Here is a 27,999-nt window from a genome sequence, read left to right on the forward strand (position 1 = left end):
TCATACCAACCAAACACAAGTGGTTAATATTTACCTCCCTGTAAACAAATATTAATGCTTGGACATCACTGTCAATCAAACAAACTTGTTGTTGACATCATTTTATTACAAAAATGGTATGGAGTCCAAGGTTTGTTCCTTTGTACAGTAAAAAATAATTAAATTAAACTAAAAAAAAAAAAAAAAAAAAAAAAAACAGCGCAATGAGATTTCTGAAAGTGGAGGCAATGAGGAAGGAGAGATCAGTTCTTTAGATAAACTCTAATCTCATCTATGCATATTAGCATAAACACGCGCGCGCGCACACACACACACACACACACACACACACACACACACACACACACACACACACACACAAGCTTCTGCAAATACATGCCTCCACTAGCCAATAAGTGTCGTAAGTACACACACACACACACACACACACACACACACACACTGGGGAAAACAGGACGTGTGGTTTGCCCCATGTGGACACTATGGCTAGGCATTTTCAACCAATGTGGCACAAAAGAAAACAAAACACAAAAAAAAGGTCCACTGGCCGACACCACTAAGCCTTTCAGCCCACAACACTGTGAATCTTCTCGATATTCGTCAACATAAATGTAACGAAACCACTCTGCAAATTCTCAGGTATTAAAAATAGACTCTGTAGAATTGTAGCAGTCTCCAGGAGCCAAGAGAAAAAAAAATATATCACTAGAATAAATAACAGAATGTAAAACCAAACTTTTCAAAAAGATACGCATGACATCTGAATAATTAATTAAACAGTAACAAAAATGACAGGAATTGTAACATTTGTCGCATTTCCGTCCTGTAAAAATAGTAACAGAGACCGCTTCAAGGAGCAAAAAAATATTTATAAAATAAAACCCATTGCATTCAATAAATCAGCACTTTACATTTTTAAAATATTAAAAAATATATCTTAAAAAGGTAAATACTCCCCCAGGCCTGAAAATATTACCTGTGTTCTATTCTCTGAGTCGGAGAAACAAGCCTTTATTTGTTCACAATTGGCAAAAAACAAAAAGGAAAGGAAAAAAAAGCCATAATTTAGCGTTCACACTCATAACATTCCGGTTATGCAAGTTCCGCATCTCCCATAGGAAGATCAGAGTTCATGGTGTTCATAGTTAAGAAAGAAATTAAATAATTAATAACCGTATTATCAAAACAAAGCTAACACTGTCTCTGGCAAGGTTTTCTAACTACATGTCTAACGGGTTCATGTTCACCCCGAGATCCTGCCCACTAGGGGGTCGTATGTCTTTCCCGCCCGCAGGGTGGAGTCCCACCATACCGCTGAGATGCGGCAGCATCGAGTTCCCACCAGGGTCCATAGCATTCTGCTGTAGCTGGGGAGGAGGTGGAGGAGGAGCCATGCCAGGTAGGTGCTGCTGTAGATGAGTGGGGTGTGGTGAAGCCGTCTGAGTCTGCTGCATTCGTGGGGACGGACTCGAGTGTGGCGGCTGCGATTGCGGACGAGGGGAGGGTTGAGGCGATCGCACTTGGTTGCTGAGAGAGTTGGGGAGCGGCTGGCCCTGCAGGTGTGGCGACTGGGACATTTGCTGCTGTGGGCTCATGGGATTGTTCTGCTGTGCAGGCGAAGTTCCACCTAGGTGCTGCTTCTGTTGCTGAAGCAGTCGCTGGTGGATTGCTTGCTGCAGCATTGCCGGAGATGATGAAGACTGTGTTCCTCCTTGTCCTGGCTGCATCTGTGGACCACCTCTATCAGGCCCTTGCAGCCCAGCGTTCTGCTGCTGCTGCTGCATTTGCAATCTGTGTTGATGCTGCAGTCTCTGCTGCAAGGCTGCAGCAGCTTGCTGCTGTGCAGTGTTGCCTGGGTAACCCTGTTGCTGGGCCGGGTTTCCTGGAAAAGCCTGCTGTTGGGTTAAGTTGCCTGGAAAACCCTGCTGCTGGGTCAAGTTGCCTGGAAAACCCTGCTGCTGGGTTGTGTTCCCTGGGTAACCTGGTTGCTGAGCCGAGTTGCCTGGGTAACCCTGCTGCTGAGCCGAGTTGCCTGGGTAACCCTGCTGCTGAGCCGAGTTGCCTGGGTAACCCTGCTGCTGAGCAGAGTTGCCTGGGTAAGCTTGCTGCTGTGCAGAGTTGCCTGGGAAACCCTGGGTTGAGTTGCCGGGGTAACCTTGCTGCTGTGCCGAGTTGCCAGGGTAACCCTGCTGCTGGGCACCAGGTTGGACCCCTGGTTGTGTCTGCTGAGCCTGCTGACTCATGTAGCCCTGCTGCTGTGTGAATGCGGTGTGATTTCCCCCTGACTGTTGCTGCTGTTGCTGCTGCTGTTGCAGCTGTAGTTTCTGCTGTTGTCTCCTTAACAGCAGCTCTCTGAACTGTGGATTCATGTTGGCCACGTTGGGAGGCACTTGGCCCGGTATTCCTTGCTGTTGCTGCTGTTGTTGTAACCCGGCAACTTGCTGCTGCTGAAGCAGGGGCCTCTGAGGTTGTTGCATTTGCTGCTGCTGCTGTTGTTGCAGCTGGGCCAGTTGGGCTTGTCCCATATTCATGGTTGGCTGAAGCCCACAAGCATTGACTCCCACTGGCTGGCTGCTCATGGCTGCCCCTGGTCCTCCCGGTGCACCAGCAGGACCTCCTGGCCCATTTTTATACTTGTAAACCCGCTGCTTTATAAATGCAGCCATTAGTTGTGGATTGGAACGAAGAATGTTGAGAACCTGCTGCTGCTGCTGAGGTGAGCTAGGTGATCGCAGGGCTTGCATGAATTCCTGCACAGTTCCCTGAGGAAGACTCCCACCTGCCATTCCACCTGCAGCACCACCCTGCAGTCCACCCTGCACCATATTCATCAAGGCATTGTGATTTGGCATTTGCTGTTGCTGCTGTGGCTGTTGAGACTGCTGCATTTGTTGCTGCATTGTAGCCACCCCAGGCTGGTTCATAACTGGAGGTCTCTGCTGAGGTGGAATCCCCTGTCCAGTCCATTGCTGCTGAGCAGCAGGCTGAAGCTGCACATTAGCTCTTTGCTGCATCTGCACCTGTGGAGGAAGCTGGCCCTGTGCAGTAGGCTGTGGTACAGGTTGCTGCTGCATGGGTCCCGGTCCAACCATCATTCCTTGAGGTCCCTGCTGCTGTTCTATCTGGCCTCGGGAAACAGTAGCTTGCGCATGAGGAGGTAGCCCTGTTCCACCTACCATGCTAACCCCTGGATGGGTCATCCCAATCTGCGCTTGGGGTTGTTGGTGGTGTGGGTGTGGTTGTATCATGCCTGTCTGTGTAACTGGCCTCTGTAGTAGGTGAGCTTTTGCCATATTTCTTTGTGCATCTGCCACTTGCTGGATCTTCTTTGCAATTTCCACAGCTGCTGCAGGAGGACCCGACTGTTGCTGCAATGGACCTGCCCCTAAGCTGCTGGGGCTTGCCGGACTCAGGCCTGGTTTGCCTGTAGAACCTGGAGGTCTCAGGCCATACTGAGCCAAACCGCTGGGATGTGGTGACTGTCCCGTCTGTTGTTGAGAAACCATTTGAGGCTGGGGAGAGGTCATCACTCCCTGAGCACTTTGCATTTGCTGAAATTGCGGATGGCCAGGGTGCTGGGGAGGCATGTTGCCCTGTGGCTGCTGTATCTGCTGAGGGGATGCAACAGGAATGCTTCCCATTCCAGGCTGGGGTACAGGAGCAAGACTTTGTTGGGTAGGCGTCTGAGGAGTGGGAGGCTGGGTACCCACTGATGTTGGTGTGCTACGACCCGTGGCACAGTTGCTGCCTGGCGATGGAAGACCTCCAGGTGGGCCACCACTAAGAGGAGGCTGCCCAGTCCGCTGCATGGTGGCCATGCGCCTACGCAGCATCTGCGCTTGCTGTAGCCTGTGCTGCAGCTGCTGCTGCCTGAGTTTCTGCTTTATGTTGAGGCAAAATGGCACAGGGCACTTGTTCTCCTGGCAGTGCTTGGCATGATAGCAGCACAAAGCAATGAGCTGCTTGCAGATGGGACAGCCACCATTTGTCTTGCGCTTGCAGCCCTTTGTGTGCTGCACCACCCGCTTCATCTTCTGGCAAGAAGGCAGGGAGCAGTTGGCATTGCGACACTGACAGGCATGCACCAGAGACTGGATGCAGCGCTGGATGCTAAGACGACGAGAGTCACCAGGGTTCTGAGTGGCGGCTGTTGTCTGGTTGCTACTCTCATCATCTAGACCAAGACCAAGCTTCTCCATCTTGTGCTCATGACCCTTAGTTTTATAGCAAGTGATGCAAAGGTCATAGTCCTGCAAAGAATAAAGAAATCACCTTTAGTGTTTTGAGAAAAGGATTCCCTTTGTGACAATTGTCACATTTCAGTTGTTCTGGTGCTTGGGATCACGGTGCATGAAGTGCAACAAGACAGATTAGAATTAGCAATGAGGTCTCTTACCTCACAGACGGTGCAGTGGAAGCGTGTCTCCACATGATGTTTGCACTCATTGCAAGTATAGACAAAGCGATCCTGGCTTTGGTTGTGCAGTTCCACCAGCATGCACATTGAGCTCCACTTGGCTCGTCGCAAAGAGCTGAACTCCAGGTGCTTGTCCCGAGCCAGCGTCAGAAAGGCGTCACGCCCATCCATCAGGTCGCACGCCATCAGTGGGTCTGGATCTATGATGGCAGGTAGCGAGTTGACGGAAGGGCCGGCAAGGAGACGGATGACGAAGAAGACCTAAGAACACCGAAGAGTTAAGAAAATGTTTTTTTGTTGTGGAAAGGCAGACATTGTCAAAGGCTGATTAAATTAGCAAGAAAACTACCTCTTTATGTTTCTCCATGGTAGCGTACAGTTTTTGAGATAGGTCGTTTGAAACATTAGGCACTCCTGGTTTCTTCTTGTTGGCTCGGCTCATGCTGCTTTTGTTTTTGTTCGTCTTCTTGTTGTTCTTTTTCTTCGCGTTTTTGCTGTCGCCCTCCGTGGCCTACAGAAACAAATAAGACGTAGGCGTTTATAGGAAAGCCAAACTTGTATAAAGACACCACCTTTATTGAACAAGTAAGCAACCTGCCGTGACCAGATCAGGACATGTTGGTGCTATCTAATTAGACGTGTTCATCCTTTCGATGGCTTCAGAATGTAAACTCACATCGACACTTTCGTTGGATGTGCTGTTCTCCTCTCTTTTCCTCTCCTCCTCTTCTTGCTCCAGCTCTTTGATGCTCTCCTCCAGCACATTGGGCCAGAAATCGCCTTCAAAATAAGGCAGCTCCTTTGCACTCGTCAGGCGATCCTCAGTTGCCTGTTTAAAGATGTCCTAGGAGAGGGAAGGAGAAGAAAATGGGTCAGGGGTTAACACGAAATATGGAGCAGAGCTTATTTACATAAACATAGCTTCATGTGCACAAACACACGAGCAGATACAATGATTAAGGAGAAGCTCTGAAGGGGGAAATGGGCCAAGATGCTCAGCAGGGATTTTGAAAAGCTTAACAAGAGCACTATAGCAATGGCTACCTTGTAGTCATGAACAATTCGCTCTGCCACAGCCTTGTCCAGCATCTTCTTGTACCACTCCTGCAGTCGTTTGGGTTTGGGGATCTTCTGGTCCGGTGGGTGACAGTGGAAGATGTAGTCATCTCCTTCACTTGGTGGACACGCCCAGATATGTCCTGTGGTGAACCCCAACTTCTTCACATATTCGAGGTACCCGACTAGGATCTCGTGATACACACCTGTCCTCAGATGACGTGGCTGAAAGAAGTGCACGCTGTCCAGATAGGAGATATACACACGTCTGCGAAAGGAAAGAGATGAACAGACGGAAAGAGAGACGGCAGCGAGAGAAAAAGTCAGTCAAACTTTGATAAATGTGCTTAAGGCTCAGTTAAAAGTCAACAGTATCACTGTCACAGGTGACAGACACATACACTCTAGTGGTCCCCCCACCCCCTTTCAGTTAATCAAGTATCTAGGAGATAAAAGTCTTCTTTGGAGTATTTGCTCTCACCTCTGATTGGGCGGAGGACAATCTGAGCCATACTCTTGTACGTGCATGCCGAAAAAACACACATCCACTCCACTGATGTCCTCGAATGCAAACAGAGCTTTCGTCCGGTAGGGGAAAGACTCCGCCATTTCACCACTGTCCACAAATCTGCCAACACAAAGTATTACACATTATTACTCCACTCATATTTTTAAACGATACCACTGGATATTTTGGATGGTGATGTTATCTACATGTTTGTTGGTATAAGAGAATTATACCAACATCCCAAAAATAACCCAACTGGACGCCCACCTGGACTTCATTCCCGGCTTCACTTCAACCATTTTGTCGGAGACGTGAACCACCCGGATAGTGACATCACCGGTTTCGGGATGAGTCTGCCGCTTCAGGAACTCGTTCACGCGTGTCTCCAGGAAGTTACCCAGCTTCGTCTGGGGAAGCCCTGGGAGACGAGACAGGAAGATGAAGAAAAAAAAATGTTGACATTTAAATCCTGACAGCAGTGATGAGTCCCACGGTCACCATAATAACTGCAACAGGTGACGAAAGTGTGTTCCTGTGATGAGCCTTCCTGGAGGATGGAAATATCCAATTAGTGCTGACGTTAAGCAAAGTTACTCTTACCAACCGAAACTTGATTACAAATTTTTTTTGTCATTAATGAACTACATTATACTTTCTCTGTTTAGAGTTACGTTTAATGCTGTGGAACGCCAATGAAACGAAGTTAGTTCTTTTTATCACTTACGTTACACGTCACTTACAGTTACAAACACATTTCTCCTTACAGAAAACTTCACCGTATTAGCAATTTTTAAAATCTGTTTACGTGGAGCGTCCACAGTACATGTTACCATGGCACCATACTGTTAGTCTCTGACTCACTCTCCACAAACAAAAGCATTTCTACTTCATCACTGACATCAAACTGGTAATATAGAATATCAACTTTTTTATATATTAACATTCACTGGATATGAATTATACTACTCTACAAATATTTTTTTCTGTGCAATATATACTTTGTCATCTCATCTTCATTTAAATCTTTCAACGGTGTACTGGAGCTTTAATTCAGAGCGAGCAGCGCGGCAAAAATAAATTACACTCAACGCCGAATCTCCCGCTTCACTGCTGCAGCATCTGGTGTAAAATATTATCAGTGCAGAGATTACAGAGATTACAAACGCAGTTTTGTCGTCATTCTACACAGAGACATCTTTACACACAGCACGGAATCAATGTGTTTTCCCGCCCTCTTTTGATTGAAAGGATATAATCGGCCCTGATCATTGGATGTTTTTAAACTATCGGCCGATACCTTGGTGCATCTCTTATTATAATGTATTATAAATCTGATTTGCAGCTGCACTGCTGTCGGACACCAGACACACACAGACACACACAGACACACACAGACACACACAGACACACACAGACACACACAGACACACACAGACACACACGACACACACAGACACACACAGACACACACAGACACACACAGACACACGGTCTCTGTTCCTGAAGTGACTTTCAGGCTGCAGTAAAGCACACACTGGGCTAATCTATCTGCATTGACCTATTTAACCACAAATTGCATATTCAATAAGATAAATACACAAAATGGACATGGAATTTTGCTCATTCTCCACGAACGCTGCTCAAACATCAGCTTCACAACTTTGCAGAATGCCCTGAGAATCTCAGCTGTACAAGTTGCTTGAGTTTGGTGTGAAGTTCAGTAATGTTCTGTAAAACACACCGAAGCTTTCAGCCATAGTGATAATAAACACTGTAACTGTCCAGCATCTCCTTGTGCTACTCCTGTGGAAGACGCGGGCAGAAGTCTACTATCTGTTTGGCATTCACTGTTTAAAAAGATAAACAACAAAAAAAAACACTTACTTTTGGCGGCGTATTTATTCTCCTTCCTCGTCTTATTGGACGCCTTCAAACAGCCGTCACACACAAAGCTGTAGAGGGATTTAATGTAGAGGTGAGGAGAGATCCCTGTGAAAGCTGACCTCATAACTACAGGCAGTGTTTACCTGTGACTCGTCACTGTTTTAAATACAGACAGAAACCAGCTCACCCTAACGGCCAGATCGTCTCGTTGTGCAGGACGCAGATTTGGTGCATTTTACGAGCACAGTCAGAACATTCCACGAATCTGCAGGAGGAAAATTTAAATACGTAACTGTTCTGGCTCTGATGCAAAACATCAAAAGACGTAATTAACGCCATAAAAACCCTTCGAACAGCTGAGCTATATGACGAGACTTACAGTTCTGGGTCGAGGGTGTCATTCTTCTTCTTCTCAAACTGGTCTTTATTGATGGCTCTTTTAAAAATAAATAAATAAACAAACAAATAAATAAATAAAGCAGGGGTTAACCAAATAGTTCATTAAACTAATTTGAAATGTTACAAGAAAATAAAACAAGCTGTGAGTAACGCACACATCTGAACAGAAACCGAAGACAAGCTACCAACCGAATATTACAGACTAAATTAATTTCCAATCGTAAAAGTTATCTAATGAGTCAAATAAAATCTAGCCTCTATACTGCATGTTCTTGCGTTGAATTTTTCTTAAGTTGACCAACCTATTCCTGAAAAGCTAACTTGTTATAAATGATCAAGATATTAGATACTATTAAAAAAACTCTCACTGCTGAACCTGTATAAGATTCAACAACAAACAAACACACTTAAAAGGTAAAAGTGCAAGTTTAAATACGTTAAACGATACAAAAAATTATAACAAAAATTTTAATTTTATAAATCTATGACTACCAAAGAATAATAAATTCAGTTGTTGGATCTTAAGAGGGGAAAAACAACAGAAATGAACATATTAATCTGCAAGGTTACATAGCGGTAAATACATTTCATCAACAACGAGACACTATCAGAAGTTAAAGCATACAATTAAAAAACACTTTATATTTCAACATAATATGTGAATATCAAAGTTAGAAAATGTCCTCAAGTTATTTTATCAATAACTCGCTAACATTGAACCTACATAAAACAGCATCTCAGTAGAAGTTAACATCAGAATATACAAAGTAACAGTATATATATAAACATACAACTAATATTTACTTAAAATATCATACTATAAAAATTTAAGCTGCACACATTAACATATCTTTATTTTTGCAGCAAACTTGTGGAATATCAAGTCATATAAAACAACATGAGAAAGAGAAAAGATATTAAGGTACAAATTAACATTGTATTAAATGTTACAGTACATAAGTATTGTTATGTTTTACAGTACAGATGAGCCTAACATACCTAATACATGCTTATCTTTTGATGAGATTACAGATATATAACTTTAAAAACACATTGTTAACCCTGATAATATTCAGAAGGTTAACTATAACGTGCCAATGTGCAAATTTCTTAACGTATAAGAAATCGTATATCATCAGGTTTTCATAAAAAAAAAAACCCAAAATACTACAAAGGAAGACTATGTGATACATTTCTGAAACGTTTTCACTTACTTAGCTTTAGAATGATCTGTATTGTGATATTACACAGCATACAGAAATGTATTGTATTACTTTTGTTTAGTTTTTGATATAATGTTAAGTAATAAATTAAGGATTGTAGTGTTTGAAGCGAGGCAGTACTCACGTTTGAGGCTGTGTGGGGTCGTCGCTCAGGGACACGTTCTCGCCCTGGATTTCATTGAAACACTTCTCACAGAAGTGGTACCTGTTAGCAAGAAGCCCATATTTGGGTGAACTACACCGTTCGCCAAGAGCACAGCCAATCACAGAGAAGGCACGCAGAGGGAGTCACCAATCAGGACAGGGCAGGCACACAGGGCAGGAGAGGGGTCGTCGCCGGAAGCAGCCAATCATGAAGCAGAAGGGTTTTTTTTGGGGCGTGTGAGCCGATTGATTTGATTGGTGGCGTGTAAATTTTCGGAGAGAGGATGATTGGTCGCACCAAAGCAGGCCAATGCAGACATCACAAGCATCAAAGAACAAAGAGGGAGAGATAAAGAAAGAGGAGGGAAGGACAGAATGAAGAATGGGGGGGAAAAAAAAGAGTGAAATAACAAAACAAAACAAAAAAATAGAATGAAATGGAAAAAGTGGAACAGAGAGAGGTGGAGAAAATGAATCAATACGTTCAGGACAAACACCACTGTCTAACCAAGCTACAGAAGCCAAGCAAAGCAACCTCCTATCCACCGAGCCCTTAATCACGCACACAAGCACACACAAACACACACACACACACACACACACACACACACACACACACACAGTGTAACGAGAAGGCCAATGGAGGGCAAAAATGAACAGGTGGATACGGAGGAACAGTGTTGGTGCACCTGAGACCCATCATCCTGTCAGAGCGCTTTAAAGAGAAACCTCATCTGTAACATGGTTTAATCTTTCTCTCACACACACACACACACACACACACACACACACACACGCGCTGCACAGTCTGAGGAGTCTCTTTCAAAGTGTCTGAGCTGTAAGTCGAGTAGGAAAGCAGGAGCGGTAGGACATCCGTGAGAAAGGATAATATACAGGAAGTGATATTTTATATAGAAATTATAATTATACCACAGCACTGCTGCTGAGTTCTGGATTGTGATTGGTCAGAAGGTGTTGATTAGTCTTCTATAACAGCAGCTTTAGGTTTATATTCACACGCCCGTTCTAATACGTTATCGTTTCCATAGCAATGGCTCGTTCACCGCGACTCGTACGGTGGACGCTCCACATAAAAGTGGAGTTTTCGGAAAGGAGACCTTTATACGTTTATGTAACACTAATGTAAGGAGTCTCCAGTGTCACCATTCACATTAAACGTAACTACAAATGGATAAAAAGCATGGCGTGTTGTTTAATGACTACAATAACTTGAACTGTTGGTAAATCATTGTGGCGTGAAAGGAATAAAACAGCGTGGGACGTGCTGTTATAGGAAAATAATCAACTTACAGATACTCTAGTGGCGCTAAAAACACGCGTACACGCACACACACACACACAGTGTGACAGACTCACAGTAACATGGAGGTGATGATGTAAACACTCGAATACGCAACAAAATTCTGTTTTTATTAACGCTGGAAATCCTGACAATTATCATCAGAATGTTTTTAGTTTAAAAAGGGGAACGATGGCGATGTTTGTAACGGTCAGGCTGTGGTATATGAGGAATGAAGCTGAATAAGGAGTGTGTGTATGTGTGTGTGTGAGAGAGAGACTGACCTGTTTTGGTAGCTGAAGTAGGCAGCATCTCTAGGGATTGTACAGAGTTGTTTCCCGTAGCAGCACAGAGTTTGAGGAGAAAATTCCAGCTGAGATAGAGCGAGAGGGATAGAGAGCGAGAGAGTGAGCAAGCGAGAGCAAGAGCGAGAGAGAGCGCGCGAAAGAGAGCAAGAAAGAGCGAGCAAGAGAAAGAGTGAGAAAGAGAGCGAGAGAGAGCGAGAAAGAGCACGAGAAAGAAAGAGAGAGGGGGAGAGAAAGAGAGTGAGAGAGAGCACCCGAGAGAGAGCGTGAGAGATGGAGAACAAGAGCAAGAGAGAGAGCGAGAGAGAATGAGAGATAGAGAACGAGAGCAAGAGAGAGCGAGAATGAGAGAGGGAACGAGAGAGAGAAAGAGAGAGAGAGAGAAAGAGAGAGAGAGACAATGAGCAAGAGAAAGAGGGAGAACGAGGGAGGGAACGAGAGAGAGAGAAAAAGCGAGAGAGAGGGAACGAGAGAAAGAGAAAGAGCGAGAGAAAGAACGAGAGAGAGAGCGAGCATGAGCAAGAGAAAGAGCGAGAACGGGGGAGAACGAGGGAGGGAACGAGAGAGAGAGAAAGAGCGAGAGAGAGGAAACGAGAGAGAATGAGAGCAAGAGAGAGCGAGAAAGAGAGGGGGAACGAGAAAGGGAACGAGAGAGAGAGCATGAGCAAGAGAAAGAGCGAGAAGGAGGGAGGGAACGAGAGAGAGAAAGAGCGAGAGAACGAGAGAGAACGAGAGCAAGAGAGAGCGAGAACGAGAGAGGGAACGAGAGAGGAAAAAAGAGCGAGAGAGAGGGAACGAGAGAGAACGAGAGCAAGAGAGGGAACGAGAGAGAACGAGAGCAAGAGAGGGAACGAGAGAGCGGGAACGAGAGAGAGAGAACGAGAGCAGGAGAAAGAGCGAGAGAGAGCGAGAGCAAGAGAAAGAGCGAGAGAGAGAGAGAGAGAGAGAGAGAGAGAGAGAGAGAGAGAGAGAACGAGAGAGAGACAGAATGGTGTTCATAATTAAACCCACATTAATGATATTTAACGATTTGAAGTAACAATCAGGCAAAATAAAACTAACCGAATCTACACGACGTGATTGGCTGTCTTGCGCTCGAGCTACATGCATGATGTCGCTAACAAAGACTCTTTTTCCTTAAACACACATAAATCTCTGTATACTTGCTTTAAATGTTAAATCAGCCCGTCAGTCCCTCCAGGATTCCGCCACCGCAGAAATGAACGCAAAAAAAATCAAGAAAACTCCGCGATGTTTGGAGGAGCTCGTCATTTTTCTAAATTACCGCAAATGTTCCGCAGATTTGGGCCGAGACGCGTGGTGTGACGTCATCACGACGTCTGTGCGGCTGTGGCTCAGGTGGTAGAGCGGGTTGTCCACTAACCGCAGGGTTGTGGGTTTGATCCCCGGCCCATGTGTCCCCACAAGCTGAAGCGTCCTCGGGCGAGACACCGAACCCCAAGCTGCTCTGCTGCCATTGGTGTGTGAGTGTGTGTGTGAATGAGAAACAGCGTAAAGCGCTTTGTAGAACCGCTAAAGGTTAAAAATCTACCATTTACAAAGCGCGTTCAGCCGATGCCGTCTTCAATTCACGTGCCTCGAACACGAGTACAGCTAAAACGTCTCGTTTACCAACACACAAACATTTCTGTGCGATTTGCAATTCCATAAACTCGACTAGCTTTCCGCAAAAAAAAAAGCACACAAGTCGCATCGCAAATTTGGAGGAAAAAAAAAAAGCTGCAGCAAATTAACAATGTTCCCAGAAATCATTTGTAAATTTGTTTCCCTTCACCACGATGCCGGATGTTACCCACGCTCACCTTCCTCCCGCAGCAGAAGCCCAGGCCCTGCATGACGGGGTCGATCTCCTGCTCGAACACCTCGGCCAGTTTGGAGCAGTACTTATACACACGTGAGGTCTTGCGGTTGTAGAGCCAGGCGTTGTTGAACATCAGCCAGATGTCGTCCACGTACTGCCACGGCTCCTGGTACTGACCCGTGTCCAGCTTCCGCTTTATGGTGGACAGGTCCATCGGAGTCTTCACGATGTCAAAGTAGTCCTGCGGAGGAGAGGAGAGGAACGAGAGGGAGGTTACAGTGAAGTCCGAGTCATGGGAGTTATAACAGCGGCGCCGAGCGGCGGCGGTGGTGTACGTACCGGGATTCCGAGTAGCTGTGGGTCAACGGGCTGGCGGAAGGGCAGAGACTCGGGATCCTGCTTGTAGAGCGCCTCCAGCGTGGGCATGAGGACCTCACGCATCTCCTCCGGCTTAAAGACTGAGGCGGAGACACAGTTACACCGTTACAGCCGTTTTTGAAGCACCACAAGGACGTTCCCTGAGAAAGCCTGAACCTTGCCGACAACCTGATCATCCATTTAACCACAGGATATTACTAGAGCATTCTTACGATGCCCCCTGGTGGCTCGAGAGCCCTAAACGTCTGCTTCTACCTAGGAATTGCTCTGATGAAAGATTAAAGCGAAACAAAGAGAAATAATCCGTCTAACAAGTATAATTACGGGACGCACACACACTGTACTCTGCTAACGCTGCTACAGGAAACGGAGCAACTGTTAGCAAAGCAAAGCAGGTGGAGTCAGACGGTGAATTAAAGTTAAGCAGGGTTTTTACGCTGATGATCAACGAGGATCAAGTGAGGAAGGAGTAGAAACTGCCACGTTGTACTCTTAAAAAAAAAAACAAAAAAACCCAATAATTTTTAGCTTTTTGATAACAAATTAAAACAATTCTCAGTTTGACCCCAGTACACCTTACAGTACACATGCATCAATCATCTAAAGCCCTTGGAGACCTTCAGAGACCACCTTCTCCTGCTCCAGAAGCTCACACACTCCCCGTGGTTTCCGTATTGGCGTACGTGTACAAGAGTTCCAGGAGTATAACCCTGTGACACTCATCAACACTACAACAGAGCTCATAATTTGTTGAGATAGATGTTAAATTGTTGGATTTCATTGCTTCATGCGTGAAATAGTTTTTTAAAAATGCTTTGAGAAGCTTGGTGTGTGTGAGGTGTGTGTGTGTGTGTTCTTACTCTTCTTCTTGCTTTCCGTGTTGGTGGACGAGTCGTTTGTCGCCTCTTTTTCCTCTTTGGGCTCGCACTTTATCTCAGGCTTCTTGTCTTCTCCCGTCTCCCCCGTCGATGCCTCCATCGGCTCCGCCTTACACGACTCTGCCTCTGGCTCCTCCTTCTTAATCTACACCACCAACAGGGGGACAGCGTTTACAAAATCAGTCAGGAGAAACACATCTCACGAAACGTTTACTAACATCTGACGTCATGTCCCTCTGACCTCCGGTTTCTCCTCAGCCTTCGCCTCCTCCTGCACGGCTTCCATCTTCATTTTCACCTCCTCCTCCTGAGTCTCCTCCTCTTCCTCCTCCTCTTCTTCTTCTTCTTCCTCCTGCTTTTTGACCTCCATTTTTAGGTCGGGTTCAGTGGCGGAGTTCATCTCGGGGCCGATGGAGCCCACCGAGGCCGGGGTTGACGTCGGACCGTCCGTCATCACGGACGGCTTTTGATATGGCTGGGAGGAGGAAAAAAAAAAGGACTGTTTACAGATCAGCCCATGAGGAAAAGTCACGTACGTAGAAACGTGCAAAGAGAGAACGACAGATACGGAGATACAGAGACTGACATATATGGAGATCAAAGCTGAAATTGAACAAAGCGTAGTGTAACTCACTGAGCACTGCGGCTGAGTGTTCACATCCTGGGAAGGCACAGACAATGCTTCAGAAGCTCCGCCTCCCTGCGGCTGCATCTGATTGGCTCTGTCCAGCTGCTGCGGGGTGGGCGGGGCCATGATGGCAGAGTTGGGCGTTTGAGGCTGGGGTGTTTGATTGCCAGGCAAAGGGGGCGGTGTCTGACGAGGTGTGGGCGTGAGTCTGGCAGCTGGTGAGGGTGTGGTTTGGTGGATGGGCGGAGTCTGGAGTTGTGAAGTGGGTGGAAGGCTGGATGTAGAACTTGTGGGTGGAGTCTGAACTGCTGGACTGTTGAGCAGTGGTGGTGGAGTGGACATCTGAACACGAGAGAGATCATTTGCAGAGAAATTAGTGTAAAACTTTATACAATTATTAACAACTTGCAGCTTTCGCCACATTGAGAAATTGTCACGACTCGTGAACCACATGCTAATAGGGCTAATCTGAACACTAGGCTCAATGCTAACGTTAAAACTTTTAATAAAACACTCTCAGAAAAACGATTCTTAATTGGCTGCTCACCTGGACTGGGCCGGAACCGGCTAACGGGAACTGGTTCTGGTTGAACTGGTTTTGCAGCTGAACCATGTTGGGCTGTGTCATTCGAGGTACTCCTTGCATGCCCAGCTAATAAAAACACATCCACAGAGTAGAATGAACTTCAGTTAGACGGGAACTAACTAAGTATAATAAAAGGTTTTCAGTAAAGCTATTATCTGCTTATAACTATAGATTTAAACACTGAGGCACTTATTTTTCCCTCTTTTTACTCTTTAAAATATTTTTTTTCCTGTGGAATCACCATCCAGACCATCTTATCCAATCAAAATCAATTCCGCAAGGAAGTGGACCTTTTCGCAAATGTTGCTTACGGCCTCTTTAATGACATCATATCAGCTCTAATACTCAATGTGCCGTATATTCCCGCCACCATTTTCCTCCCAAGAAAAAAGAAAAAAAAAAAAAAACACTTCAGTTCACCTGGTTCATGTGCTGTGGCTGTGCTCCCATCTGACTGAACTGATTCATACCTGCACAGGTGGAAAAAAGGGCGGGGTTACAGAGGTAAAGGTATATTTATGCTGAACAAGAATACGAGAGCATGCATCGTTTTCCTTTTTTGTTTGCCTCCAATTCTTTGGTTTAGGCGCTTACTATCAATTAACACTGATAATCAATTATTAATATTTTAATTTTTTTGTTGATTTACATTAACAAGCTCGTCAGAGTGCGTTAGAGACATCAGCACGGCGCCATCTGCTGGACTCCAATAGCAACCGTAACTACTGATACTTTGGGAGCTGCATAAACTAGTGTGTGTGTGTGTGTGTGTGTGTGTGTGTGTGTGTGTGTGTGTGTGTGTACCAGCAGGATTTGGCATTCTGTTGACCATCTGGTTCGGTCCAGTGGGACGAAGGAGTGACGGATCTGCCAGAGGACCATCTGACAGAGAGAGAAGATTATCAACATCACTCATTCATTTCATATACACACACATAACATTATGTGTGCGTGTGTGTGTACTTACTTTCTGTGTGTGTGCTCTGTTTCTGCAGTCGGGTTTTCCTCTTCTCCTCCAACTCCTTCTGGATCTTATAGATCTTCTCCGCAAGCAGGTGATAATATTCAGCCTGAGAGAGAGAGAGAAAGGGATAGAGACAGAAAAGGAGAGAGCGTGAGAGAGAGAACAAAAGAAAGGGAGAAACAGAGTGAGTGTGAGAGAGAAACAGAAAGAGAGAGACAGAGAAACAGAGAGAGAGAAACAGAAAGAGACAGAGAAACAAAGAGAAACAGAAAGAGAGACAGAAACAGAGAGAGAGAAAAATAAAGAGAGAGAAACAAAGAAAGAAACAGAGTGAGAGAAACAGAAAGAGAGAGAGACAGAAACAAAGAGAATCAGAAAGAGAGAAAGGAATAGAGAGAGACAGAAAGCGAAAAAGAAAGGAAGAAAAAGAGTGAATGAGTGAGAGACAGACAGAAACGAGAAAAAGAGAGAAACAAAAAGAGAGAAAAAGAGAGACAGAAACAAAAAGAGAGAGCGAGACAGGTGGATGTTAACGGTATTATACGGTATGCCGTATGCTGGCCGTATCTCAGCCATATCAGCACACACCTCATCAGACAGGGTGATCTCCCTCTCTGAGAAGACACAAAACCTGGCTATAGGACAATCAAATCTACTCCAACTGTATTTTATTTGTCACGTTTATAACCACACACAGTACGACACTGTAATGCTCTCATTTCTCAGCTCTTCACTTGGGAGTGTGTTTCTCCTGTTCATCAGGATTCTTCAGCAGGACCAGAACCGCCCTGTTCTCTCCATTCAGGTCCATAGTTCATATTGAGTCTTAGCAATTCAAACAGGAAATGAGGTGTTTCTGTGGCTAGGTGTGTAGCACTGCTGAAAGCTACTGAACCCAAAGTTTATTTCTTTTGGATGCAGTGAGTATGTGTGTGTGTGTGTGTGTGTGTGTGTTCTCACCCTGCTGTTGGCGGACTCGTACATGTCTCCCTCCACTTTGCGTGCGTACGCCACCAGGTTCTCCATCCTCCTGTCCTTTAGAGCTGCAGGGTCCGGGGTGGGGAAGATGGCCTGGACCCTACACACACACAGAGTTGTTATTGGGTTCCTCAGATAGGATTTTAATTTAAAAGACTTATTCCATTCTGCATGTGTGTGTGACTCACAGTTTGTGGACGAGGTGGTTGCGCAGGTCCTGTGTGATGTCCTCATGCCAGTTCTTCCTCATTCCTGCAGAAGGGGGTGTGGCTAGAGGAACTGAACTCATAGGCCCTGCCCCACCTCCATCACTCATCAGACTGAAAGAGAAAGAGATGTATTTTATCATATCTGGACTAATGCTGCTTTCATGTTAAAGTGAGGAGTACGGTATAAAGTTAGTCTGACTGTACGCCGTTACAGTTATGTGTACCTGTGTGTGCTGATGCTGCGGTGTAACAGAGCATCTGGTAGGTGGTTGGACTGCTGGGTTTGGGCCTGAACACCGCCATTAACACCAACCTGATTAACACCTGCACAGAGACACAGAAACTCACCCTACATTCAGGATATCAAGCAACAGACTGATCACATAACCGGTCATTTTCTCCAACAGAGACTAATCTCACTAGATATACAGAGAGAGAGAGAGAGAGAGAGAGAGAGAGAGAGAGAGAGAGAGAGAGAGAGAGAGAGAGAGAGAAGAAAAAGACAGAAAGAGACAGTAAGAAACAGAGAAAAGACAGACAAATATGGAGAGAGATAGACAGAGAGAGAGAGAGCGATAAAAAGAAACAGCAGCTCAGTATTTGGTGAAAATAACACAAACAGGGTAAATTAAAATAGAAATAGTTGAGTTTGCTGTAGAAGTGGATAAACAGCGCAGCGAGAGAACTCTACTGCCCACTAACAGCAGATCCAACAGCATGATGTTTTTCCTTCATACACAATAAAAAAAAGAATAAGACTAGAAGAAGAAGAGGAAGACGATGACAACGAAGAAGAGGAAGAATAAGAAGACTAAGAAAAGGAACAAGAAGACTAAGTGGAAGAAGAAGAGGACTAAGAGGAAGAAGAATAAGAAGAGGAAGACTAAGAGGAAGAAGATGAAGACTAAAATGAAAAAAAAGAGGAAGAAGGCTAAGAAGAAGCAGATGAAATAGAGGACGACTAAGAGGAAGAAGACGACAAAGAAGAAGAAGAGAAGTGGAAGACTAAGAAGAAGAAGAAGACTAAGGGGAAGAAGAAGAGGAAGTAGACTAAGAAGAAGAGGAAGATTAAAAGGAAGAAGAGGAAGATTAAAAGGAAGAAAAGGAAGACTAAGAAGAAGAGGAAAAGGAGATTAAAAGGAAGAAGAGGAAGACTAAGAGGAAGAAGGAGATTAAAAGGAAGAAGAGGAAGACTAAGAGGAAGAAGACGACGACTAAGGGGAAGAAGAAGAGGAAGAAGAAGCAGAAGACTAAGAAGAAGAAGCAGAAGACTAAGAAGAAGAAGAAGAGGAAGAAGAAGAAGACTAAGAAGAAGAAGAGGGATAAGACTAAGAAGAAGAAGAAGAGACTAAGAAGAGGATGAAGACTAAGCAGAAGAAGAAGAAGAAGAAGAAGAAGAGGAAGAAGAGGAAGTAGACTAAGAAGAGGAAGAGGAAGAAGACTAGGAAGAAGCAGAAGACTAAGCAGAAGAAGAGGAAGAGACTAAGAAGAAGAAGAAGAGGAATAAGACTACTCAGAAGAAGAAGAGGAAAAAGACTAAGAAGCAGCAGAAGACTAAGAAGAAGAGGAATAAGACTAAGCAGAAGAAGAAGAGGAAGAAGAGGAAGAGACTAAGAAGAGGAAGAAGACTACTCAGAAGAAGAGGAAGAAGACTAAGAATAAGAAGAGGAAGAAGACTAAGCAGAAGACTAAGAAGAAGAAGAAGAAGAGGAGGAAGAAGACTAAGAAGCGGAAGAGGAAGAAGACTAGGAAGAAGACTAAGAAGAAGAAGAAGAAGAGAAAGAAGACTAAGAAGAAGCAGAAGACTAAGAAGAAGAATCCCTATGGATTCTCACAGACATCTGATTCTTTACATTATCCATTTTCCTTATTTGGTTGTTATTTCCTGTTCTTTTCTTTTTTATAACCCTCAAAGTTTAGCAAACCTGCTTTTTGAAAGATGACTAAAAGTAAAACATGGGATTTTTCATTGCGCGCACACACACACACACACCCGTGGCAGTAGAGGGTGTGATCTGACCCGTCTGGCCCGTGTAGCTGAGCCCAAGCGCGGCGTACGCTCTCTCGATGGAGCTTGGGTCTATCTGACCCGCCGAGTTCAGATTAGGTCCTGAGGGAGGGGCACAGGGGGCAGAGCCACCCACAGACCCACCCACCGCCACACTGGCTCCACCTAACAGAGCTGCAGGAAGAGAATCGCAGATTTAACATGGATTCATCCCATTAATGAAAACTGTGTGTGTGCGCGTGTGTGTTTGTGTGTGCATATACACACATTGCTGGTTCCTCTTGTCTCCTGCATTTTTCAGAGGCAGACAGACGGGACAGTCGTGCCGTGTGCAGTTCTTCCAGTGAGAGATGATCTGCCTCGACGACGCACAGTGAGCCACTGCACAGAGAGAGAGAGAGAGAGAGAGAGCGAGAGAGAGAGAGTTCTCACACACTGTATTATGAAGTTACATGTATAAGTGTGTGTATAAATCGGTCCGTTCAGGATTTCGTCAAGTTTTTTTTTGTGATCTTTGAGGCCAAAAACATCCGATTTTGCGGAAGCTTTTTTTAAAAAATTTTTAAATCTGCAATGCAACTTGTAGAGTTTTTTTGTGCTCTTTTTGCAGAAAACTACTCGAACTGGCGAAATCACAATCACACGAAATAGTTCTGTGTGCTCTTTCACAGGGATGTTTGATTCAGCACACGAGTCGAAGAGGACATTAGATAAATGCACGTTTTCATGACGTCACATGACGCGTCTCGGCCCAAATCTGCGTAAAATCTGCGGTACTTTTGAAAAATTGCGAGCTCCTCCGAATATCATGGAGTTTGCTTGATTTCACGTTAATTTCTGCCATCACAAAATCCTGGAGGGACTGAAAATGTGTATAAACATGTACTTGAATCCTTGTTTTTTTTTAAAAACATCTGTTATTATCTCTGCTGAGTGATGGAGAGAATGATAGACAGACAGAGAGGTACAAAATGGAACAGGTGGCACAAGAAAGAAAACAACAGACACAGAGACAGACAGAGAGACTGAGAAAGACAGACAAACAGGACAGCAGACATGCAGGACGACAGACAGACAAGTCTAGAGACAAACAAACCCACAGACAGTTCTTACTGACAGACAGGTCTACAGACAAGAGAACAGAATGACTCACAGACGGGCAGGGTGACAGACAGAAGACTACACATAGAGAGAAACAGACAGGCCAGTAGTGAGTGTCACTGAGGACAGAGAGCGAGACAGGTAGAGAGACAGACCCTGGCAGGTTTTCCCGGCCTGACAGTGGGTCATGTGATTGAGGACGTTCTTCATGGTCCTGCAGTGAGGCAGGCTGCAGTGAGACAGCTCTCCGTTACTCTGCTCCCGACGCTGACACTTATGAGCGTGAAGCAGGAGAACGAGCTGCTGCTGGATCAACTTCCTCTTCTCAGGGTCAGCCACAGGGGGTGCCACCGCCTGCGCAAAACAAATTCACATGAAAATTCACCCAGACGTAGACTTACTCAGCGTCCTATAGTGTTACTGTGTTCCGTTCTGGATCTGCTGCCTTTGAAGTATCACACTTCAGCGTCACCACACTGTAAACAACTGTTTATTCACCATCGCTCACTCGGGTACGATATATTAACAATATATAACCAGGTAACGAACACAACTAGACAGTTCACTCGGTAACACAGCTAACTAACTTAACCCCGGGTTAAAACAGCAGGTCTTTGTGACGTAAAAAACTGAAAGCTAACTTAAATTAACAAATCTTTTCCCACCTTTAATGTGATGCAGCAACCAACAAAATAAGATAAAATATTAAGAAAAAAATTACGGGTTGCATAAGTGTGCACACCTTTATATAATGGGTCTTGTGATTGTGCTCAGAATCAAGCAGTTAAATTCAGACTCATGTTCAAATGTAATTATCATACAGCCATCATCGCTGAAGTGATTCTGATTAACCCCAAATAAAGACCAGCTGTTTCTGAGCGTTTTCTTCACGTCTTCCTGGTTTCGTCCGACTGCCGAAGCCAAAGAGCTTACAGAGCATGTAGCAGATCTCACTTTTGAAAGATATCGATCAGGAGAGGGGTACAAAATAACTTCCAAAACATTAGATGTACCATGGAACACCGTGAAGGCCATCATCAACAAGTGGAGAACAAGAAAACTTACCAGGGAGGCTCCCGGGAGACCTGCAGCAACATTAAAGGAGCTGTAGGAACATCTAACACGTGATTACTCTCTGCATGTGACACCAATCTCTCGTATTCTTCACGGCAGGGCGGCTAGATGGAAGCCCTCTCTCACCACAAAAAAACATCCAAGCTCGACTGAATCACCCCAAACCATTGTCTGATGAAACCAAGGAAGAACTTTTTGAACATAATTCTAAAAGATATGGCCCAAAACAAGACGCATAGAACACCACAGCCACAGTGAAGGACAGTGGTGGCAGCATCACGCTATGGTTCTGCTTCTCTTCAGCTTGGACTGGGGCTCTAGTCAAGATAGAGGGAATCATGGATAGCTCCAAGTACCGATCTGTTTTGGCAGAAAACCCTCAGGTCTCGCTATTAGACAGCTGAAGATGAAGAAAAATTTTACCTTCCAGCACGATAACGATCCAAAGCACGAATCCAAGTCATCAAAAGAACGGCTTCAGAAGAAGATCAGGGTTTAGGAGTGGCCCAGTCAGAGCTCAGATCTAAATCCTACCAAAAACCTCTGGAACAACGCGAAGAGGGCTGTATACAGGCGATTCGCTTGTAATTTGATACATCTGGAGCATTTTTGCAAGGAAAAGTGGAATAACAACTTGTAATCTCCCACCTACAACTGGGGAGAAACACAGAAAATGCCCTTTCAGCATGGGGCAGTCTTAGTTCCTTCCCTGTTTACTGAGCGAGATCAAATCAACATGGCCGGTCACACTGTGAACAGTGTAAAGTTCCCCTTCTCTACATTTAAATCAGTTTACAGCAGTACAGGCTTTAGATCAGGTCATATACAGACACAGTATTCGGTTAAATCTATAACACTGACCATAATGATCACTGTTTTGAGAAGATAATCAGGAGCGTTAGAGTCATCACTATCGTGAGCCAGCTAGTGGTTATTGCATGCCGTTGTCGCTTTGCTGCGATTTCAGTCTGAAACGTTGCCTGAATGTCTGAAGATCACTACAGTAGAAACAGAACCAGTAGCCACTCAGGCCTGGAACTGTAGAAGTGCTCTCAAACTAGCTTTTTATGAGCTTTACAGGTTCTGACTGAGCAAACAAAATGCATGCTTTTGCAGAGGCGTCCATGTTTTTCTCCCCACTTTGCACATCCCGAACGACCTGAGGTGGGAAATGACGTTATGACATCGTGCACGTTACCACTTACAAGGCATGAGGAATGCAGGAATAAGATAAGATAAACTTTATTGATCCCACACTGGGGAAACCCAGATAAAATTGCCAAACGAAGCAATGAAGATGTGCTAAGTTTTACCCAAAACACTGAGTGCTGTATTACAAGTAACAGGAGCAAAGTATTAGTTTAGGGGTATGCACACTTATGCAACCAGGTTATTGGTTCCCCCTCCTAAAACGTTCATATTTTGTTTTTCACTTGAATTTTGTTGGTTGCTATATTATTTGATCTGATATGACATTTTTTTTTTACCACAAAAAAAACAACTAATTTTAATTTCCACTGCACATACACACGAACGCATGTTACATTAGCCTGATAATTCTGACCCAACGTCTGAAGAATCTACGAAAAAAACTGCTCCTGCTAGCTAAAAAGACGTTTGATTCACTTGCGTATACCACATAACTATATCACGCTTTAGTATATAACCACACCGCTAGTATACACGTGACAGTAAGCACGTCATTTCCCATGATGCAGCTCACCAGGCCGGGGACACTCTGACCAGGCTGGGCTTTCTGATCCACGCTGAACTGTGAGAGGTTCTGAGGCGCTTTATTCTGGAGGGACGGGGCAAGAGATGACTGAGCTCCACTATGGGAGTAAGGTGGCATGAATGGGGCAGAGCCTGCACCAGCCATCATGTTCATCTGAGGCAGAGAGAAAGAGAGAGAGAGAGAGAGAGAGAGAGAGAGAGAGAGAGAGAGAGAGAGAGAGAGAGATCAATTTAATACTCAAAAATAACAATGGCACAAGATGTATAGCAGTAGAAATATATTATTAACAATGACAACAAATCAAACGATATTGAACCAAATGTTCAGAGTGAAATATTTCATATATTATCAGGCTAGTAGGATTAAATCACATTATTAACACGTTAAAAATGCATCCTGGGATTTTGTGTTTTCGACATCGGAAGGCAAACACATGATCTGCTCACCGCTCCAATGATTAAATTCGTGATAACGCTGTTGGTACGCAACCGGAAAATAAATGCAGAACATAAGTTAGTTAATGAGTGAGGATAAGAGTTGAACCACCCAAGCAGTGTAGCTAAAGTGGAAATGAGGCAAATTCGTTGGGGATGAACATTTCCCCGAGACATACTGGGAAATTACTAAAGAAAGACTCGGCCTAACTAAAATTACACTTTAATTATTTAGTTTCAAGGTTTCAGGTTTATTAAAACACATTATGACTTTGGACAGAATATAAAATTAGAATGAATGAATAAAAAAAGATTTTAATTCATTTTAAAACAAACATACACTTTAAAAAATTATTTACGTATCAAATATTTACTAACAGAGTATTAGTATTTTCTGGTTGGATTTTTGTACTTATTAATTCTAATCCTTTGCTAAAACATGTTCATGAGCAAAAACATAAAGGTAAAGAATCAACTTACTAAAATCTGAATCCTATCCTATACTCAGGATAAAACAGAAAAATAATAATGGTCTCAAATGATTTCAAATACAGTAATGTTGCACTGCCTTATCGTGACCAAATCTTAAAGATATATTCAGTTCAGGTGAAGACAGACAAACAAAAAAAAATGCTTGGACCCGATATTGCTTGCAGTTATATCATTGTTATTGTTATCATTAATTAATAGTATTAAATCAGTCAGTACAGGATTTCACAGAGTTTATTTGGGATTGCTGCAGCCAAAAATGTTTGAGGGGTTTTTTGCGGAAAACTACTCAAATTGACGAAATCGCAATCGCACAAAATTGTTTAGCACGGTCTTTAACAGTGATGTTTGTTCGTAAATGAGACCTCTTAGCTGTACTTATGTTTGAAGCACATGACTCTTAGAGGGTTTTGGCTGAATGCATGTTGTGATGAAACGTTTTGGCCCAAACCTGCACTTGCAAGAGTAAAAAATTGCAAGCTCCTCAGAACATTGTGGAGTTTCCTCGATTTTGCGTTAATTCCTGTGATCGCAAAATCGCAAAATCCTGGAGGAACTGATTAAAAAAACAAACCAAGAGAGTGCCTGGACCCCGATGACTGCTTGCGGCTATATTTATCATCACTATAATTAAGAGATAAACCTAAAAAGTGCTTGGACCTCAATGATATTTATTATTAACAGTAGTATTAATGCACTTTACCTTGTTAACGGCTCCAGGTTGCTGAGCTCTGAGCTGCTGCTGCTGCTGCTGTAGAGTATCGGCCATGTTCATGCCAGGATTAGCGTTGACGTACCCCATCCTGGGTACCCCGTTCATGGCCTGCCCTCCCATAATGCCCTGCGTCTGCACGTTTCCTTTCTGCGCTGCCATCATTGGCCTGTTAAAGCCGGCCGACGCCATCATACCTGCCTGCTGCTGCTGCTGCGAGGCGGAGCAGAGGAGCTCAGACAGCTGCTTGTGTTTGGCGACTGTGTCCTGGATCGGGCCGAGGGAGGAAGTCTGGCACACCTCGACCCCTCCGTTAGGCAATGCCAAGTCAGATGAACTGATGAGCTCATCAGGGAGGTCATGCTCCAGGTCAAAGAGGGAACTGAAGTCTGAGGAAGAGAATTAAGAGATAAATGCTGTGCAGAATATTTATTCTGTCTATCTAATATATATATATATAGACTACAAAACTTCACATTCAAACTATTAATTAGAATTATTTATATATTACCTTCTTGGCCCGCAAAGCAAATGGGATAATAAACATTATCATCATATACTACATATATAACGTGCCCAATAATTGGGCTAGTTATAATGTCTCAATAGGACACCAATATTCTGATCAATTTGGCCACAATATACAATTCTGGGACATCCCAGGTATTATTGTATAAAATATAATTTTTATAGATGTTAAATTAATAGATATTTAAACAGGTGTGGAGTGCAGCACTACGGGTATATCCTGTACTGTGAAAAAATATGTTGTGATTTTTGTGGTATTGCCCATCCCTACTACAGGCACCAAAGTTGGTGTCTTTTCCAATTAGCCCCCAAATAAGGGAGCTTAAAACAGCTGTAGTTACAGTAGACTACCTATGCAGTGTCCTATTAACTGGAATAGCTTTACCCCTCGTCCACACCACTGAATAGATGGACATGCTAATGAAAACCACATGGTTCAGAGAAACAATAGGTAAAAACGAGCTGAAATAGGCACATTTCTTCAGAACAACACAAACGTTCCTGAGAAATTGGGTAACATTACTATAAAAATGACTGTCCAGTCATTCTCGTTGGAGACATCTGCACATTTTAAGTGCAAATTGTGTGTCAGATGTGCATTATGACAAAGTTATTCAAAAGTAAGGAAGGGGCTTTGGTTTGACGATAATTTGTTGCAAGCAATCGTACAAAAAATTTTAAAACCCAAACACTGAAATCTTCAACCACCTGCAGATAACGCTAGAAGTTACGGTTTTGTAAAATAGTAGTATTAATCTATAAAATTTGATGTTAAAGTAGAAATGTGTCATCATTCACATCGTTCCAATACAACAACAACTTAAAATTTTGGGAGGCTGGGCCTAATTGGGCGGAGTTACCTGGGCAGCTAAGAAAATGTGATAGCAACTAGTAGTAGATTGTTGACCAAAAAAAACAACGAAAACCCAGCCATCTCAATTTAGGAAATAGATATAATGTTGCACCACCTGGGGAAGGAAATTTGATGTAATGTAACACACAATAAAGGCGTACGTACAAATCACAATTAGTCGATAGCTTAGATGTAGCTATGACCTGAACAGAATTAAAACAAACACTACTATACCATTCGTATCGCTCGCAGAACCGGACAGAGCGGGCGAGGACAATTTAGGCCTTTTGGCTGAAGATGGCCCCGAGTCCAAAACATTATCGGCCATATTTCTCCACCGATTCTGCATTAAAGCATATATATCCGCACGGGATAGGAAATTTCACTCGTCTGAGTGTGTAAATATTCTAGGAACTCTGTCCACTTTCATAGACCCAATGAAGGAAAGTTCAAACTCATTGATTTAGATAAATTCTGGAGAAATCGTGGTGATTTTGTTCTGCCTTGGACGTCTCTGAATTATCATAGTGTTTTGGATGCTGGAGCTTTGGCTGGGACGCCAATCGAACTGGGGACTCAATGCAGTCAGAAGCTGAGCAGAACTCGTGTGTCCGTGTCATGAAATTCGCCTCACGCGGTGGTCCCGAAAACGTCCACAATCCAGAAATTCTCCATGGCAGTCAGCGCCACCTGTCTCCAGCTTATTCGTTCGGTTAATCGTTCGATTCCAGAAGTCGCCCGGGACGTCCTCAAATCTCGCCTCATCGACACAGCAACTTCAAAAGGACACAAATCACAGTTCATGCAACAACGTTCAAAGAAACTTGACTCAGTCCAGATAAAGCCATCTGCAGTACTAATAAAACAAACCAACTGCTACACAATACCGCTGAAGTGCTGAAGAACTGTCCAGATGCACCACCAACTCCATGAACACTCGTGTTTTTGAAAGCACTTTAGTGTTTTTGTGACGGGATGGAGCGAAACGTGCAGGGCTGCATCTCTCGCACGCATTCGCATGGATCTACAGCTAAAAAAGCTCAAAAGAACCGTCCTCCTACATGCACAACGTACCAATGCTCATGCATGCAAAGAAATCATCTGCAGTTCAGGATCTGATGTCTCAGTACGTAAACATCAAACAAAAACTCTCATGTCCAATTAAGTCATTTACTTTGATAAAGACTCTGTTTTTTGTTTTTCTGCAGTAGTGTTATTGGTGGACAGTGGAGAACCGTGGCAGTGCTGGATGGATGTGCTCACTTTGTGGTTCAAACCAACTCTAATCAAGCTTGCGAGCAGAAGAAATGGGGAACAAATCCGCGAGCAATCAGGTGAGGAGAAGAACACATCGACGGGGATGAAACAGGGGGAGACTGAATGCAG

At 44.1% G+C, this 27,999-nt stretch overlaps 1 protein-coding gene across 2 annotated transcripts; it reads right to left on the minus strand.

Moving 5' to 3' along the window:
• Window positions 1-85: 85 nt before the first annotated feature.
• Window positions 86-27,991, minus strand: ep300b (E1A binding protein p300 b). Of its 2 annotated transcripts, XM_017481881.3 has the most exons (31): window positions 27,501-27,991; window positions 26,848-27,389; window positions 25,224-25,621; window positions 23,586-23,750; window positions 20,944-21,142; window positions 19,955-20,068; window positions 19,673-19,861; window positions 17,904-18,003; window positions 17,659-17,790; window positions 17,453-17,570; window positions 16,496-16,598; window positions 16,333-16,410; window positions 15,949-15,998; window positions 15,490-15,594; window positions 14,949-15,284; window positions 14,556-14,789; window positions 14,297-14,459; window positions 13,398-13,516; window positions 13,060-13,299; window positions 11,216-11,304; window positions 9,612-9,722; window positions 8,245-8,301; window positions 8,053-8,130; window positions 7,866-7,933; window positions 6,249-6,399; window positions 5,955-6,101; window positions 5,462-5,741; window positions 5,094-5,261; window positions 4,767-4,928; window positions 4,397-4,678; window positions 86-4,250 (listed from the first exon to the last, which is right to left on the minus strand). In XM_017481881.3, the coding sequence occupies exons 2-31, from the start codon at window positions 26,960-26,962 to the stop codon at window positions 1,221-1,223; spliced, it is 7,581 nt and encodes a 2,526-aa protein (XP_017337370.2). In that variant the 5' UTR covers window positions 26,963-27,389; window positions 27,501-27,991; the 3' UTR covers window positions 86-1,220. The 2 variants fall into 2 exon arrangements, with proteins under 2 accessions (XP_017337370.2, XP_017337371.2); XM_017481882.3 differs by having other exon boundaries at window positions 9,612-9,692; window positions 26,848-27,991.
• Between the last annotated feature and the right edge of the window lie 8 nt (window positions 27,992-27,999).

Source organism: Ictalurus punctatus, chromosome 12 (genome assembly GCF_001660625.3).
Source record: "Ictalurus punctatus breed USDA103 chromosome 12, Coco_2.0, whole genome shotgun sequence".
In the NCBI taxonomy this organism is placed as follows: Eukaryota; Metazoa; Chordata; class Actinopteri; order Siluriformes; family Ictaluridae; genus Ictalurus; species Ictalurus punctatus.